The sequence below is a fragment of the Battus philenor genome, unplaced genomic scaffold (assembly GCF_028537555.1).
Source record: "Battus philenor isolate CCGP_79_NKW_IND1 unplaced genomic scaffold, ilBatPhil1.0.hap1 SCAF_1, whole genome shotgun sequence".
NCBI classification, from domain to species: domain Eukaryota; kingdom Metazoa; phylum Arthropoda; class Insecta; order Lepidoptera; family Papilionidae; genus Battus; species Battus philenor.
In genome coordinates this window covers 14,426,761-14,446,626 of record NW_027181661.1, presented here as the reverse complement: position 1 = coordinate 14,446,626, position 19,866 = coordinate 14,426,761, and the positions used below count along the sequence as shown (strand labels likewise).

The 19,866-nt window shown below is 31.5% G+C and overlaps 1 protein-coding gene across 1 annotated transcript in view; it reads right to left on the bottom strand.

Moving 5' to 3' along the window:
* Positions 1–595: 595 nt before the first annotated feature.
* The window catches only part of pins (G-protein-signaling modulator pins), a 46,604-nt gene continuing 27,333 nt past the window's right edge, over positions 596–19,866 (bottom strand). Inside the window, exons 4-10 of the mRNA XM_068762168.1 lie at positions 17,910–18,149; positions 15,615–15,879; positions 10,657–10,866; positions 8,608–8,834; positions 5,554–5,749; positions 4,777–4,917; positions 596–3,140 (exon numbers count right to left, since the gene is read on the bottom strand). Coding sequence (XP_068618269.1) covers positions 3,087–3,140; positions 4,777–4,917; positions 5,554–5,749; positions 8,608–8,834; positions 10,657–10,866; positions 15,615–15,879; positions 17,910–18,149 — 1,333 coding nt within the window. The 3' untranslated portion in view covers positions 596–3,086. The remainder of the gene's footprint in view (positions 3,141–4,776; positions 4,918–5,553; positions 5,750–8,607; positions 8,835–10,656; positions 10,867–15,614; positions 15,880–17,909; positions 18,150–19,866) is intronic.

Genomic DNA, 19,866 nt, shown 5'->3' with positions numbered 1-19,866 from the left:
ATATAGGGCCAATCTATTATTAAAATCAACACAAGTTACTACTTGCGCTACTGCGCTAAAACTGTTTATGTCGCCAATGAAGTGTACAGACACCAATCGAAATATGTCTCATAAAATTTCAATATCAATAACATTTTAAAACATTCCTTGCACAGATGTTAAACATCCTCGACTACCTTAGGTTCGATCCTATTAGTGGAAAGAATATTCTTCATTACGAAAAATTTAATTGAAGAAATGAAACTATCGTAAATGTAACTTAATTTTGTACTATCAAATCCTATAAAATTTGTGTAATCCATTAATGAAAATATTGTTACAAATAATATCATATCTCTGACATGTCATAAACCAAATTTTATAAATAATTCAATGACATAATTTCGTTTATTTCTTCAAAATATTAGTGTTAAAATAACTTTTAACATTTTTGTTTTTGTATGATCTAGGTAGACGGTATCGCAAGTAAGGAGGAAATGGATATATTTTAAAAATATTGCAGGTAATACAAATTAAACTACGATAGTGTAATAATGATTTAATGCGTAGTTTAGCATTTTATCGACTTAAAAATACTTAGCTTATCGTTTATTAATCATTCATGATTTAAAATAAAACAAATAACACCATATGATGTAAATTTGATTGGATATATTAAAATAATAATAGAAAAATCAATATTAAAAGGATAACTGAAAAAAAAGAACACCACCAAAAAGTGTAATGTATAGCTTACAAAGTATTTCTTTAAATATTGGCAATATTATTTAATATTTATCAAAAATTATTACTAGTTTATGAATATTTTTAAAATAAGATTTCTGGAGGTTAGCCTGTATTGCAGTTTGTTTTATTTTATTAAATTACAAATTTCAACATTTTTATTTTATTTTACATATGTGTTATGTTGTAAAATATTAGTAAGCAAAATAATACAAAAACAATTTTTGTAAACATCTTAAAATACCGGGTGTAATTATTTAAAAAAATTTCGTGCCCCCTGTTTTTATGTCATTCTCTAATTTATATATTTTTTATTTAATTTTTACCTTATTTGTCATACTTATATACAATTCTCAGTTAAAAGTAGCCTCGAAATGAATGTACATTTCTTAAAATTAGATTATTGATGATTAAATAGTTTTAAAATTACAGTACATATATTAGGCTGTAATTTTATTTCCCTCTTTCCCTATGCAGGAGGAAAAACAAGAAATACAATTATCGAACTTCGTTGTATTGGATTATCCGTCAGCGAAGATCCAAATTTGGAACTAACTAGTTTTTACACAGTAATAATAGTTTATAAAGATTTGTAAGGTATTATTTTAAGGTTTAAATAGTTTCAAATTACCACTACCTCAGGGCTTGCCTCCATGAGTTTAAAATTCGCATTCTTTAATTCGTCGCATTTTTAAATTTCGTGCAAATTTTTAGTTTATAGATAAATTTTGAGATAAAATAAAAATAATTAATCTGTCATACCAAAGATATTGCCGTTAATTTAATAAATCAATTCAATAGTAGTGGTGTAAAAAAGATATCCAGTCAAATGAATTTCATAGTGCCATCTATTGCTTGTTTCATGATAAAATTCAAGTAGTTATGAAATAGGAATGTCATCTGCAGATATAAAGCCCGATTTATATACAATTCGTCTTTTTTCCATTTTAAAATCATGTAATACATTTGATTCAGGTCATTTCCAAGTCCATTTTTAGGGTTTAATATCATGCTTGAGCTCATCTTAACATTACATTTTGTATTTGCAATTTCTCATGGGAAGATAATAAGAATAACCTTCGTGAATGTTACTTTGGACCAATTGCTATGTTATAAATACTATCTACTTTATACAAGCTCTCTTTTATATGTAGTTTTGCCTTACTCCAAATTCATACACTAAAAAATTGTTAAAATATATTACATGTATAAAAAACAATAAATTCGATAATATAAAACTTTTTAAGGCGTAGGAATGTTACTATTTATGTAAATGTATATAATTTGTGCGATGTTGGCTGTAGATTAAAGGTTTAATTATATAATAAAACCCAATTTTAAATTTAGCTCATTATTACGTGTTTAATTTGTAAGTGAATAATTTATTTTTGACTAGGTTATTAGTATCTTATATAAATATAGGTAAAATCAAAAATAAAAAAATCTGGGTTTAAATCCACGCCTGGAATGGAACAATCTAGAAAATCATGTAAGCATTACTCACAACCTAAACACTTTAATGAGTTGAAACTTGTAGACTTAATCTATATGAATAAAGCAAACTTATCATGCTAAAATATGGCTTTGTCGAATCAAAACTGTTGATTTTATTTTATTGAAATTACTGTTTAGTTTTATAAAAATTATAAAATTAATGAAATAATATATAAAACATTCGCGTTGCTTTTTAAGGTGGAAATGGATCAGTCAGAATATGTCATAATAATAAACTAAGGTGAAATCGTTGTTTAAAATGGCAGTGTCCAATGTGTAAATTATTTGTCAAACTACTTAATGCATCTTTACCGATCCTTATAAACAGCAAAATATATTTAAAGAGTACATTAAACACGTGTCACTGTTTATTCGCACAGCGAACAGCAATTTAAAACAATTTCCTTAAATAAATGAATGTGTTTTGAAAGTATGCATTAATTCTTACACATCGAACATTTAGATTTTAAATTCTTATACTACATTCAGCTTAGATATAGATTTTTATCTGTTTCAAGACCTGTTCCGAGGTCTTAAGTTTCATTTCTAGACGATCTATTCGAGTTGATATATTTGAATTGACCGAGTACGAAGTCTTTTATATAATTAACAATATAAATTAATATCTAAAGAATTGATATTTATACAGGAATCTTTACTTAATAAATGGATGTTATATTCCTTTAAGAAGTTAAAATTGTAATGTTACATGGAATGTTAAAACATCAATTCTCCTAAACTAAACATAGTGCTATAGGTTTCTTATATCTATGGGGCATTTGTAAAGTTGAAATTGTGGTCTGGCTTGTGGGTAGTTAGGCTAAGGAAATGAAGCGTTCGTGAATGGCCCCTTTTACGTGAAGACACGTTTACTTCTTCGAGCTAGAATCACCTTTCTTGGAACCGTTGTTCTTAACGGGAATCTGAAATAAAATAATACAATTTTTGTTATCATATATATCTGTTGTATTCACATTCATATATTTAAAAATTATTATAATACCTTTAAAATGCGAATATACAGTGTGGAATTAAATTTGTTAACCTAACAAAGTGTTAACACTTCTGTATAATAAAACTAAGTAGATATATTGATATTTTAGTTTAAATATTTATTTATTAAGCAATGTCAGAAATTGCTTCCGGTGCACAAGAATTTATTAAGTACATGAGGTGATATGAAATTGGCTCTATTATGAATACCACATCTTCACCGGATAAAGCCAATATTGCAATCTTTTAGCTGCACTTTTATTAATAATAATAAAATTAAATAATATATTTATTTTCATTAATTTATTATGAAAATTAGGGGATATGAAATTGGCTCTATTATGAATATTACATCTTCACCGGATAGAGCTGATATTGCAATCTTTAAATGAAATTTAAATGATAATGTCTAAATTTACGTATTTTCATGTCTTCACAAAAAATGCCGCCGCAATTATTTTGTTGTTAATTTTTAGCAAGTACATTTTATCGTATTCCGAGACTATGTTATATAGATTAAACAAGATTAACACTAATGTTACTTAAATGAAGTCAGCCTAAATACGAGTCCATTTCTATGACACATAGAAACGACCAACAAGCTTATGCAATTACTAAGATTTATGTAGACGCATTCCTATTACATTCCGTCGATGACATAAATTATAAATAGATTATAACTCTACCTGGATCATCATGTTAGCTTATAGACGATCACTGTTATGCATAGACCTATCCCAAACATAGGCATTTCACGCGACATCGACCATGTCGTCGGTCCACCCAGTGGGGGGTCATACCCACGCCGCGGCTACCAATTCAGTCCAACTGGCTAATATAGTGCATTATATAAGAAACTCACTATAGCGGCATAATGTAGGCAATAAAATAAGAATGTTAATTTTTTAGCGCAAATGATATTCTATTCGAAAATAAAAACATTTTAATTCAAACCTCTATCTTTTATTAGTCAAACTATATAAAAACCAAACACGGGTCACATATATGTGGAGGTTGAATCAATAGTGTGCATTTGTTTCTTTTGTTAGGTCCCTACTACAACAGAATAAAACTACGGACTTCGAAAACAAAATAAAATAAGAATCTAAGCCGATTTCGCTTTACAGTGGCCAACTCTACTTCCTTTGAATACGAGTATTACATATAAACTACGTAAATAAGTTTTCTATACATAAATTACAAATACAAAATATATTTTTTCACAAAGATGTCGCTGTTTGCGCCTTTATTTTTAACTTACTATATATAAATAAAATTGGCATTGTAATATACGTGCGTACTCTTAATAAATGATCTGTTAGATACATTCGCAAAGGCAGGCAGATGAAGCGGTTACGTAGTTATACATTAATTTCAGTACAGTACATAGGACAGAAAAAAATCTTGTGTTACCATAATAAAAAAGAATGTTTAAACTGAAACTAATATCTGAAATATAGTAGTAAAATTGTTAAGTAGTAAACAATTAGAAGAGGTGCGTATGTGTATAAGCGCGCGCATGTGTTTGAGTGTATGCAGATATTTTAGTTTGTTTTTAGAATTTACCGAAGCGCGTTGATCCTCCATGCGTCCGGATTGAGCGCGCATGAGGAGTGCAAAGAAGTCGTCGTCAGGGAGCGTCTTAGGACGCTCTTCCGGCTTACTCGCGCGGGGCAGCTCAGCCCGCTGATCGTTAAAGCGAGTGTTCTAAAAACAAAACAAAAAATTCATAATACAAAATGATAATACAAAATAATATAAGTCTCCTTATAGATTCCCAAAAAGACAGGGAGCGTTCCAGCGGCCAGGGTCTTCCGACGATCTCAACTGGGTCTTCTACTTACTTATATAGTAAAATTATATATACGTAATGAATTTCATTAATTTAATTATTTTATTATTTACTACCAACTATAATTTTAACTTATGTTCTTCATGTTAATAATTTTACATTTCCTTCATATAAATCGATATTAGGAATGGAGATCATAGACCGACAAGCGCAGCGTTGGACATCCGCCCACAAGATAAAAAGACGGCTTTGTTACGGGTGACAGAAAACGCCGGAGGCAGGTCGCTTCCAACCGGTCCCATTAAAAAAAAAAACTATGGAGAATGCTTTTTTCAATGGCCTATGGCTGAAATGATGATGATACTTTGATTTTTTGAGTTGTTAACGGCATCATAGCTTCGCTGAATTCACGACGAGATAAAAAGTTATTAATAATAATAATAAACAAGATAAATATTTCTTTTTTATTTGTTTTAATGAACCAATGTTTTAATGAAAAATAAATAAACCTCATTAATGTATATACAAATAATAATGTACATATAGTATACCTGAACACGGGCAATCATGTCCAGGAAGTCATCCTCGGGTTTGGCACTCGTAGTTTGCTGGGGACGAAGACCCGGCAGAGAAGCACCCTTCACCAACTTTGCCGGCTTCTTCATCAAGGGGCGGAGCTCCGCACGCTGTGAGTCGATTCTCTCCGACTGCATGTCCGTTATCATATCGAGCATCTCTTCGTTAGGGCTGCGGGTCAAAATTAAATCTAATAGCATCCACGCCGGTTAAAAAGAAATTCAAAACATACGATCTTAATAATACCTGCACGGGTATACATTAGCTATGTGAAGTTCCTATTCCACTGACACAAGACACCTCCATTCGATACTGACATCGAATGCCTATTGGATTTACAGTTCTGAGATGTATCGACGGGTATATTTTAGAACTTTAAGGGAGTATTCTTTGCATTATGTCGCCAGTGGTGTCAAATAAATCACCAATATGCTCATACAAAGAGAAAGATCTATTAAAAACCAAGGAAACTTGGTTTTTTAGATGCCACATTATTGTAGTTCTGTTAAACTACAATAATAAACTTTATAGGAGATCTATTGAGGAATACATAGCGAGCAAAACAGTTGGACGCCGTGACCTAAAGGTTCTAAAATATACCCACGAACTGTCAATAAGGACCTTCAACCGAAATAGCAATTCTCTCCTATATCCGTACCTGGTGTTCCCTCGGCTAAATTGATAATGATAATGATGATGATGTGACAATTACAAGTAGTATCAAGGTTGAATACATGAACGTAGCTACAATTTTCAAAATATTTAAATAAGTTTACACACAATATACATTCAGGAAAATTGTATAAATGAAGATATCTTTAATCAGTTCAGTAATGAGGGAATAACTAAATATTAATTTTAATGAAAAGTAAACAGAGAAAATTGTCGTTTTTATAATGTTCAGAAGCATGCTGCGAAATAATAAATAACTGAAAGCCCGGTAATTCCCGCCGATACACCCATACGGATCGATGAACGCCTTGCCTTTCTAGATGGGATAGTAAAAGACATCGTGCCTATGAACAGAATAAAATGACGACGAATGAGAAACGCAATGACAAAATTTTCCCTAAAATATACGTTTCTTTACGTTTTTTTTTAACAATATTCTTTTCAAAACACAACTTCCTTATGTGCATCTGATGCATCAATGTGCATCAGTTTTAAAGTTTAGTCCTAACTAATCTATTTTATTAATTGTAACTAAAAATAAAAATTTACATTGTTTTGTTTTTGATGCTTCAAGCATTAGGTTTTTTTTAAAGATATCGCGCAAAGATGAAAAAGACTAAAACAAAACATGTCACTCGACAATTAATACTCCGAATCGTTACACTGTACGTCGAACTCGATACATATTTTATATAAACATTAGAATGTAAAACTAAACTACTGAGCAATTATATCTTTGTCCTTAAGAATACATATCCAACGTAATTGGTCGTGATTTCAATATTAGGTTGTTTTACTCCAGTGTATAATATAGAAACAATTATAATAATATAATAACTGTAAATAATTTTGAAATACTCAAAGAAATGTATATTCTATTCTGAAACACTTTCTGTTTCATTAATTTTATAGCAATGATATTTATACACTACGCTACTACAGCTCCGCTTGTATTGTACAAACAAATATAAATTAAAAAATAAATAATAAAGTATTGCTACAAAACTCGTTAACTTTTTTCAAAACACAAAAGAAACTGCAGAAATATAACGGATTGAGAATTATTAAGGAAAAGCAATATTGGTAATTGTTTGCGCGATTGCGTTATTAAATTTTCATCTGTGTTTACAGGATTCTGATGAATTGAAGAAACTTATGAATACATTTCGCGTAAAAAATAATATATATAAAAGTATACATACGACATAATTTTATTTTGAAACGATGTCATATCGGGACGCACTGAACAAACGCTACAGTCTCAACGTCAAACTGAACTGCGACGTTCAGAACACTACTCAAGAGCGCGCGTAACGTGCCTTGTGTACGATTCGTGTCCACACAGTGCAGGTCTCATACAAAAGATTGTTTCATGTTTGCTGTTTCATTTTGTTTTGCTTTTATTTGAACTAAGTTAACTTCCGCGTTAAATCCTGTCTGTAAGCGAATTTTTAAATGTTCCTTTGAAACACTAGTAAGTTCACTGTAAAAGAACGAACGTGTACAAAATTGTCGACGCTTTCAGTGTTTCATAAAGTTACAAATCAAAAGGATATTGGTGTTTTAAAAGGTCCGACATTTAAGCTTTTCGCATAAAAAAAAATGAACACAAAATTTTGATAACTGATCGATGTATTAAAAAAAGCTATTTATTATTTTTTAATTACGATTCGTCCTGCTTCCAAACAAATACCTCTGATTATATTCTCCCGCTGAAATAACCAAAGGAGCACTTTTGCCAAATGCAAACAATCTTCTAAGTTGCTTCAATAACTTGTTGAATGTCCAATCTACATGTCGAAATCCTATTCTAGATGGAATGTTTGCAAACTTCAAACATGCAGACCCCGCAAATATTGTTCAAACACTTAAGGGAATTGATGAATTATTGTATAAGACTTAAGACATACATAATTTGGTTTTACAAGTACAATAAAATTACAAATAGTTTCGTTTGGAGATTCGAGTGTAGTTGGAAAACAAGGATGTGCGACGATCGTGTGACGTATTATTTTTGTTGGATAATCTCAAGTGGCGAGATGATAGCGCCGCGATCAGACACCCGTCCGATAACACTGTGTCGATAATCAACGCACTTGCAGTTCACCGACTGAACTGTATCATAAATCTTTTTTTTGTTCAGCGGAAGCACAGAACTACAGTAACTCTGAAAAAGGACCTCTCTTTTTTCTTTACAAATGTAAGTTGTAAACTAAAACTAAACAGTTGTAAACTTTTCCCCCATTCATTTTATATCTATGCCACATGGATTATAGAACATATTACACATACATATTAAAATGAAAACTTAGTATGGATAGATTTATACTTTCTAATATTGCAACGTCTACGCTTACCTGACGTTCTTGTCGCCACTGCTTGCAGAGCGAAGAAGCTTGCCGCTCCTGGATCGAGGGCGCAACACGGCGCGTTGCTCATCCATACGTTCAGATTGACAGCGAGTTAGGAGCTCAAAGAAAGATTCCGTAGGATTATCCTCGGATTCGGCTTTTACCAATATCGGCTTCTTTGCCAGCTTGTCTTCCTTCTTCTCTTCCTCTTTTTTCTTTCCGTCAGGTGTCAACTGAGATGTTATATATGCACTTTGAAAAATATCTCGGCGATGTTAAATACAAATTACATATAACAAAGGTTCTCGAATAGCGACCACAAGCTGTTACTTCCAAAGAAAATAGACGAGGTCTATTTTATCTATGCAATATTAACACCCTTTCGAAATAAAATAGTGGTACTCGAATCTTGTTCATTTTTATATAAAGATATTTAATCGAATTTAAACTTGTACGAAACTTAAAATTAAAACATTTTTAAAAAATATTTTTAATTTGTATGTACAGTTTTAATTGTCAAACAACTTGAAATGATTGATAAATTAGCATATTAATCGTAATCAGCTTATCCGAACACTGAAAATTATGTAATAAAGCACACGCTCGGTCGAAACGCCACAGATTCGATATATACGTGAAATATTAGTAATTACAGTTAATTATTTAAATCGTTAATTATAGCAACACCGCTAATTACAAATTATAAAAAATAATTATATAATTTTCACTAGTCGGTTATGATTATAAACCAAAGTTATGGCAATAGCTTCAGCAGACTTCGGTTCAGATGATATTTAAAACAAACATGACTGAGACTTTCTACGTCTTACGCCAATGTTTGTATTCTTTAGTTAATTGCTGCAAGTACATCTCTTAAAATTGTTGAGAAATAATTATAGATATATATAATCCTTTTAAGAGGCACCCAATTTGCTAAGATTTTAAAAATCTCCGCTATATACTTGCGTTTATTTATTTATTGGCCTAACTAAACTAGTCCTCGATTTTTATTTTACAGTGTTAATTTATTGAAAACATTGACGCCAACGATGGGAAACAGGAAAAGGCTTTATATGGATATATCAATATCAGGGGTGGCAAAGCTGCGGCTCACAAGTCAAATGCGGCCCTTTGATGATAGTTATTTGTGGCTCTCGATAAATGAACCCCGAGTGCCTTTTCATTTTTTGTGTGACGTCATTAAGTATTTAATAACGACTCTATAAAATATTTACTGAATGCTGTCGCCAATTATCGACCAAATATTACAGAATTATTGAGAGAAGTAAAATGAACGCGTTTAATTTATTCATTCTCATTACGTATATGTTAAATATTTTATTTTTAATAAAAACATGTGTATTTTTTAATACTTTTTATTGAAAAGCGCCTCGCGAAATTTTATATATTTTCAAAAATTTATTGAAATGAGCTTGGCCATCACTCTTATAAATGAAGCTCATATCTTTACTCACTAAGTCATCTGTGAAATCGAAGTCACTAATTGCACGAGTAAAGACTACACCGGTAAAAACAAAATTTGTAAACCATTATTAAGCTGAGATCAGCACTAAGCGTAAGACCGTGCATTGTGAAAATCCTTGCAAAAGACATATCAAATATTATCTGACTAACAAAAATATATATATATAAATAGCTAACGTATTCTAAAAATACTTCTCATTTGTCTACATGTACACCGGGGCTTCTTTGAGGCGGCACTCTGCCGCGGCGTGCCCTCAAGAGATCTCGAAAGTGTCGAAAAATAGAAATAAATTTTCTTTGTGATATAAATACACTCAATCCTTTGGCCTTTTAAATGATTACAAATATTTATTTCCAACGACATCATTTATGAACCAAAATAGTTATTTACTCCCTTTTTTCTTAAGACTCTAGCTAACGGTGGAGAGTGAAAACTTAAAATCTATTATTTTATCTTACGACTTGCGAAAATATGCGTGCCTTCAAAAAAAGCTCTGTTTTATACTATAGACAAACAACCTGTGAGAGAGGAAGTGCCTAGTGCACGCGTCTTTTGTGTGTGTGTGTTACCTGGATCAAAGACAACTGCTCCATGCTCTGACGGCGAACACGGAGAGCGTTGAACGGAGTTTGTTCTTCTTGTGAGGCGTCCACAACATTGGCGGTGACAGCGGGCGATTCCGCATCATTAAGAGATTCCGCCTCCTCCTGCATTCCCAATACTTTGGACAGATCGCTGACGTTCATTTTTGCTGTCGCCATTCCTAGTACGTCTCCAAGCTTTAAACAAAACAAACAAGATATATAACCGAAATCAGTTCAATAAACAAACTCAAATTAGAGATCATAAAAAATATAGTTTTATGCCAATCGATCAGTCTTAAAAATATAAGCCTAAATACAAAAAATATTTAGAATCGTAATAAAATAACATATAGATATTTGCAGAACTTTAACGCAAACGACATGTAAAATTTGTTGTAATAAAACTGACCACCGAAACTAAACTAAAAACGAGTCTACTATCCTTACAGCTTTTTTCACTTACATTACTTTAAAGAAGCTATAATAAAAAAAAAACTGTTTCAAGACATATTCTTCTTATTACTGGAAAAGTGCAACACTTAACGGTTAGACGAGAAAATTTTTAGATGATGTAAAAAATATTATAAATTGTAATAAAGATTATGACATTCGCAAAAATTAGGGTGCACTATTTTTGCTTTTTTCATTATTTTTATAGAATGTATAAAAGTTTATTAACTCCCTCAATTTATATTCCGTCATTTGTAACCATCACATTTACAATATATGTCAAAAGCATATATCTTCTGTCAGAATTAGGGCATTTGTCAAAATAACAATTGTAATAGACACTTTGAATATCTTGATTTAAATCTGTACGATTTTCGACTTGGCTTTTGCTGTTGCAATAAGTGGAATCGTCGAAGCGGTCTGTATTGGCTGACAGATACTAAACCTAACGTAATTTAATAAAATTAGTAGCCACTGTTATAAAATTTAGTATTATATCAAAGAAACAACTTAAAGGAAAACCGAAAACCAAAACTAGGGCGGAAACGCAAACTTTTCAAATTATATTATCGCGAATAAAAAAACACGTCAACCACGGTCAAGCTTACAAACTCAAGTGCTAACATTTGATACGTCCAGCTCATGTAAAATTGTTAAGCGCTTCAAGACTAATACGATGACTATTTTGTAAAATGTCAACCTGGTAGTTTGCATTTATGATCAGGAAACTACGCGAATTATCAAATTTACTTTAATAATGTGTACAATACAGTTCGGGGAATATTTGATTTTCAATTTAAAAAATATACTAATTTAATTACTATTTTTCATTAAAGAAAAAATAAATAATTGATTAATGCATTATTTACAAAACTTGCCAACAAATACAAGATATTAAAATTTTAGTACGTTTCTAAGTTCCCTCTAATATTTTTAACGCGACTTAGAACTACGTAAACGTTCACGATATTCATGATATCTAACTTAGCAATAGAAAGTATATCCGACACAGACACCACAAATTGTAAATAAAGTATTTGTGCCTCTGAGCTGACAAGAATTCTTGCAGACCACAACTAAAATTTTAAAGGTCGTCTGTAACAAATATAGGTAAGTGATTTGATTGCCATCGTTTCAAACGAAAATTTCTATCAGTTTAATGTAGAACTCATAGTTTTAAAAGCTTCACTGGATGACGGGTGGAGATATTAGTTACTCTCATCGAGAATTATGAGACAGTTCATAGATAGTTTTAACGATCTATTTCACTTCTACTTTTTTAAGGTTATTTTTGTGTTCCAACATTTAGTCCGATTATTGACACTAACACACAAACTAAAAACTTGGTATATATACACGGAATGAAGTTTTAAATAAAATTTGACTTAAATGCTGCGATTTTTAATTCTTTTAAGGCCTTTGCTACGTCCGTAGATCCAAAACAAAAACGGGGCACCATCATGATCCATGTATTTGTTTAAATTATTACCATCTTTAAAAGCGTGTGAATAAAACATTTGTTTCGGTAAAAACAAATAATAAATACTCGCAACATATATTTTTACAAAAATATAATTATAGAATGATAAATTCTTTTACCCCGATTTGAAATGCCCTAAGAAATTAACAGGTTAACTAGACAAATTTACGCTCCGATATTCTACAGCATTCGTACTACTATGCATCATTTTGAATTTAAAAAAAATTAGCTGCGCCGCATTTGTGAACCTTTAGTTTATTTCGTCAATAAAAAAAAAACTTTTTAAATATTACATGGATTTGATTCCACAAAACCTAGTGTATATTAAAAGACATACATGAAACGACGAAAAACGTACACGGAAATGTTGCAGTAAAATTAATAAGTAGAAGTGGTGTTTTAGTGGTACTTGATATGTGACGGACTTTCCGATGTCTTATAAATAAAACGTACCACCCCCTTCGTGTCGACGATACGTGTCCTTTATGAATGGTTTATACTGATCGGCAATACACGATAGTCACTTTTTAAAGAGAAAAAATAATTTTCTTTTAGTAATGAAATAGCTTCTGCAATAGTTTTTATAATTATATTTTGCTGTATATCCTTTGATATTTCTGTTAGATCTGATAGTTTGTTTTACAGATCAAATTTAATTTAACAATTTTTTTCGCCATGTCGAATTTGATTGCATTTGATGGTTTTGCGCACACAGTATTCGGCGGACTTATTGATAGCACAGGATGTTTTATCTTTTACGACATATTAAATAACGTTTCACTATTCACTTTAAGTCATTTAAAATTAGAAACATTTAGATTTACATTTTGGAAAAAAATAAGGTTATTTTCAAAAGACATCCATTAACTTATTTATAAGTATCGTGAAAATATTCAATCATGTAAATATTGGTCGCTGTGAAAAAATAGAGGAAAAAAATTCATCATTTTTAAGATAGAGTTAAATACAATATTAAGTATTGATAACTAAAACAAAAGGTACTCGATATGCTGTGAAGTTATGGAAGAAACTAACTAAAATCACAAAATGGGATTAATCTAAATTGGTGCTTTGAGCGTTACTATTTGCAATATCAAAATTGGCTGAAATTGCAAACATCATCAATAGAATGGCAAAATTTCAGAACTTCGCTCGTTGATCCAATGAAAACGTGCATCAGTTAATTCAACTGGAATTGTGAATTTCACAGACCAACCGCGTACATTCCGATGCGAAGTTATGTTAGCCAGAATCTTGGCTGAAAATCTACTATGCATTTACCGGTTACCGGTAGCCTAGTTATGTTTTATATAATATTGTTTCTATTTACTTTATTTATAGCAGAGACAAAGATTTATAATCAAATTTAAAGATACTGCATGAATACCCCTAATTAGATAAGTCATGGTAAACTCACTATCTCTGTGCCGCAATTTAAAGTGATTGATAAGTGTCCATTCTGGCTAATCGTAAAATATTACTGGTATCTTCACACGCGAAGGACTTCCGTACCAGATCGTATCAGATATAAGGAGATCTGCAGGTGAACGAAATTAACCGTAGCCAGGTTGATATTTTAATTAGCCAATCCGTTGGGATCGGCAAGTTGAAATGGCAGTATAGAGGCAGCCTTGTGCGAAGAACAGATCGCTGGGACCTTAAGATTCTGAAGTGGATACCATAGACCAGCAAGCGCAACGTAAGACATCCGTACCAAAGGTGTAAAGACAACCTTGGTAAGGTAGAAGCATTGCTTGGGGCAATGTAGCTTTCTTTTTGGAAGAGAAGAGCCGCCACTTTTTCTTGCGGTTTTGTTGCATGGTGGTGTGTTACGTAATGAAGAAAACAAAACCATGTTACAGAAAATGTGGCGACGTATGGGAGGCGATGCGTAAATGTAGTGTGAATGATGTATGCTGAATGATAGTAGAAGGGTGTATATCACTGTTTCAAAAATAAGAGGAAGAATAGTGTATTAAAAAAAAAAGAAAACCTTGGTAAGGCTGTCGGAAGACTCTAGTTAAACAAAAATGTTTCCTAAGGGTCAGAAATCTATGTTGGCAGGAGTGGACATCCTATGGTTGTAATAAAGTTGTGGATTATTCTTATATGTATCCAGCCAATAGAAGAAAGCTATTTTTTATAACTACTTATCTCATACGCTGGTCTACTCTGCAGAACAGAACTCACGCGAATAAACATTTAATATGAAACTGTTAACAAAAGCTTCAGTTACATATTACACTTAATCACAATGCATAATTCCCAAACTTCTCGATCCTTTTATTATATAGACGCTATTAAATTCGACATTCATAATAAATTAAAATAACCATCGATTGGCATAAAATATAAGCCTACGAGTAAATTAAGGTTACTTACCTTGTACCATGTATTTTATACCTAAATAATACAATGTTAAGCTTGTCAAAATTGTGAAAGCAAATACCAATCTCGATATACAAGGCTTAATTATATTTATAGAAATATATTCAATTTGATTTTATATTATAACGATACTAGTGTTCATACATCTTAGCGCCGTGCTTTAAACACAGCTTTAATACAAAGCAGAAATCAGTAAAAAGCCAGCTAGTGTATATATGGTAAAGAAAACCCAAAAAAGCACACAACACAAATCACACATGCATTTTAGCTCTATACAATATTACTAGAAAGATAAGTTGTACTTAACCTAATAACGCTAAATTACGTATTTCGAACCATTTTAAGCTATGCTCTGTTGTTAATGACACTGTTACCATATCAATAAAGTCCCCGCGTTCATGCTTTTTTTTAAATGAATGTTGAAGTAAATGAACACTAAACGACAAGTATGTTAATTTCCCGTGCTGTTCCGGAAACTTTGTTAAATAAGCTATATACCTGTTATTTTCCAATGTTACACCATTCGTCCAGCTTGTTATGCGTTATTAGTTTCATAACATGCGCATGTCATTGTGTTAAAATGTTGCATTCTAGGCAACAGCAAGCCAAGATCCCCAATACAAACCTCTTTTGAAATGCTGTAATGTTCCTTAGCGTAATACAAGGCCTTTTCATGATTCCCGAGGGCTGCGTGCGCGTTTCCTAACGACCAGCACGCCCTGCCTTCCCCGACTCTATCTTGAAGTTTCCTAGCGGCAGCCAGATGGCGAGCATGGTACCCTTCAGCTACTCGATACTCACGGAGTAAAGTATAAGTATTACCCAAGGAATAGCAAGCTTGCGCCTCCACAGCGGCGTCGCCGAGTTCCTCAGCTAGAGCAAGGGTACGCCTGTTGGAAAGTCGAAAATTAGTTGCAGAACCGAGTTCCTGCGTCCACACAAATTTACATTTCAGAATCAAAAAAGTGCTCCCGATAAATAAATATAAGCGCTGAAAAAATAATTAAAACATTTTCATTCAAAATTCATTTTCGTTGTTTTTTAATCTATTAAAACAAATTGAATTTCCAGTCAAAAGCAGCACACGGTTACGAAAATGATTTCATAATATCGTACAATTGCATTGCTAGACGCCCGCTAACGACGAGTTAATTACAGTTCTATTTTCAAAAAGTTCGTTAAGTAAATGCATACAATGTCCTTAATCATGTAACATAGCATCATTATTCTACAAGATAACGTCTTTATGCCTAAATTAGTTTTACCGTTTTTGCTTTCGTACATAGATATAAATGTTATGATGAAGTATGTTATACACGTTAACGTAGCACGTAACGTAGCGTTAACTGATGAAAATTTTAACTAAATAAATCGCGTATACAGGACAAATATGATCTAATTTGACTAAACATTTATCTATCCTTACGGTTTAAAACCGATCCGCGAGCTGCCTTCACTGAACTTTCTCGTGATCATTCAATAAAAAAAAAATTACAGTCACTAACATCGCATGAACGGGTGAAAAGACATACCTTAATTTGCAGTTTAAACTGAACATTGATATCAAAAGTACCTTCCAGTATCATAGTTTGTTAATTTATTCTGTGAAAATAAAAGTCACTAAAATAAGTCATTATGCGTAGTTTTTCCAACCATGCGGACTTATTTCGAATTGTTGAATATATGAACGTGAACGTACGTACATTTGTCTAACACAAAAAAAGATTTAAAAAGTAAATCGTTACTTAAATTGCAACGGACTTTGAATGCCGGAATCATTTCTAAAGTAAAAATAAAATACTAAAAAAAGAAATTAACCTGTACAAGATAATTTAAAACTTAAAGTTCACGACGGCGGATCAATCTTGAAGTTAAACTCGTTGCGATGTACATAAGTTTAAATTAGATTTTTAAACAGATTGGTCAGTATTTTGATGGATAAATGTATTAAGTGTGCTTGAGTCGAAGGATAGATGTTTCACTTTTGTCCTCCGGGATAATTAAAAAACAACTACTTTTTTCTAATTTGAATACAAAAATTGAAAAGATTTTTCATAACATTTATAGAAAGTAATAACTAGTATTTATGTTCTACAAGAATACATCTCTACAACCTTTTGCAAAAAGAAAAAATTATAAACTGGTTACGAATTAAAAAATCAAAGCTTTAGTGTAAATAGTACAATACCCTTTGATATTCTTTTTTTAATGCTACATAAAACTTTTTTTAATAATCCAAGCCACAAGAATATTACAACAGATGTGAAACCAGAAATTTTCGATGTGTCTAAGCATTAGATTCAAATCGAACCGTAGTTATCGACTTTAAAATTGAAGAGAATGTTCTATTTAATTTGCTACAACACACAACATAAATAAAATAAATAATGAATAAAATACTTCAACTTCGCACTAATCTCGCTCAGCGGACGTTCAAATTTTCGCTTACAAAGAAACGCTGTCGAAATTAAACTTGTCTCTTTGACACAGTGCGCAATAACATTACATAAATAAAGGAAGTGCAAGCAAGGTGCTTTAAACTGGAAGCTAACAGGTGTATAAAGCAACATGAAATAGACTGAGAAATAAAAGTTAATATTAAAACAATTTTTCATAAAAACATCGACTTTATACAAACCAGATTTTAGTTCGCATAGCAAAAGAGAGAACAATTGTACTTTAAAGTAAAACAAAATATTTACATAATCAATTTACTTATAAATAGTAGATAATTTAATCAAATATAGAAAGCCACATCGTACGTACTATGATCTAAAAAAAGAAATGAAATGAAAAAATAAAAACAAAACGATGAAAATAAATTATAAGTTTTGTCAAAAACAAATAAGGGAAGATACGGAAAAAAAATAATAATTTCCAGAATAATTAAAGCTTACTACGGACAAAAACAAATACATACTTATAATGTTCAGCGGCGTTTTCGAACTGGCCCAGGAATATATGAGAGTTCCCGAGGTTACTATTCGCCCGACGTTCTGCAGCCTTATCACCAACTTCCCTTGCGATGGTTAGTCTTTCTGTGTGATAGCGTATGGCACGTGTGAAATCACCTAACAAATAGCAGGTGTTGCCGAGATTGCCACAAGCACGACCCATTGCTTGACGATCGCCCAGGCTTCGCATCAGCTCAAGATTTTCTCTAAAAAAATTAATGAACTTACTTACACGTATTCAATGATTTTTTGTACCTATAACAATAATCTTGAAAAATGAACTGTTTTTTTTCTCGGTAAAGGATGAACATAATATGGAACGTCTCGTTAATACAATATTTTTATTGGTTACCTGTACTGCTGGATAGAAATAGATACCGCTGCTATGGTGCTTGGAAAAGCACTCTACAATTGCACTATATCGTCTAAGTACCTTTAAAAACTTTTTTTAAATAGTTTGTGTACATGAATATGCGACGCCTATATCACAATCGACAACCTTCAATACAAATACAGTTTAATATTGCTACCGCAACTTTAGATAAGCAGCTTTATTGATTATATACAAGCAGCTAGCTATCAATTTTTAGCTTGATGTTGGGATATTATTCATTTGTCTTCCATTATGGACCGCTTACATTTCAACTGCTGTTTAGGTTTATACAAAAGATTAAAACCTTTTAAATATTTCAACTTTACTGTAAAGAATTCTATTTGAATATATAAACTATGTCTTTAAATCTTATTTTCACTACTTCAGCATCTCCGAAAAGCTACGTCAACTGTCGTTGCCTGAAATGCTTTCCAATTGCAAACTTTCATATAAATCGAAAAATACTTTTACAATATTTTCTTACATTTTTAAGAAACATTTTCTCACACATTGTAGATTCAGTATAACAAACATGATTAATTTTTTTTTGGAGTTCATTATACTAAACAGCCCCGAACCGAATTCTTTCGCTTGGCGGGTTTATATCTATACAGGTAGAATATTAAAAGTGTAAAAGCTTCAAAAGAGTGGATGAACAGCTCATTTGTTGTATACATATTGTATACCTTATCACTGTAAATAACTAAAATCAATTGTTTCATTAATAATAACATAGTACGAAAAAGCGTATCCAAAATTAGAATTACTGTTAATACAGAAAATTGAATAATTAAAATATAATTAAAAGTAAATTTTATAATTAAAATTTTCTGTGTATAGATAGAAAATTGCAATTAATGTTACTATACAGTAATCCAGTCATCAGCACATTGTACTAACAGAAGCTATTTCCCTGCCGCATTCCAAAAGAAAAAAATAATTAAAGTGACATATTTTAGAGTGATCAACTTATATAGGTTGATTGGAAATAAATGTAAAAACTTTTTTTTTGCTAAAAAAAAAGCTTTAAATTCACCTCCTTTAACACCCTTTTAAGTAATTTTTGTTTCCAAGCAACAGTTTTGTAATAAATTACCGTCAATATTTTGTCTGGTGTTCAGTGTACTGCGAAAATAAGTCTGCACGAACAGGTAGAACAAATATAAGGTTATGCAAAGTACTTAACAATGAAATCTTGTTCGACACAAGGTATGATACTTCAAAGTATCTGTGCTGACTAAAGCTCCTTTAATACTTTTTCCTCGGAATAATATTTGTAAGGTTTCATATTTTGTAAGAACCGATGTTTTGTGTGATATTACATGTTGTATTGCAATATGTATTTCTTCAGAAGAAGACGTACCTAAACATTAAAATGTGTGGGAGGAAATATTGAAATAAATTCTCGGAATTCACGTACTGGTTATTTTTAACTTTAGAACAGACGGTTAAAATATTTTTTGAAGCTAAGATTTAAAAATTAATTTGAGTGCTATAGACCGATAACGCACAGGATTGAAGTCACAAAAACAATTAAAATATGCTGAACT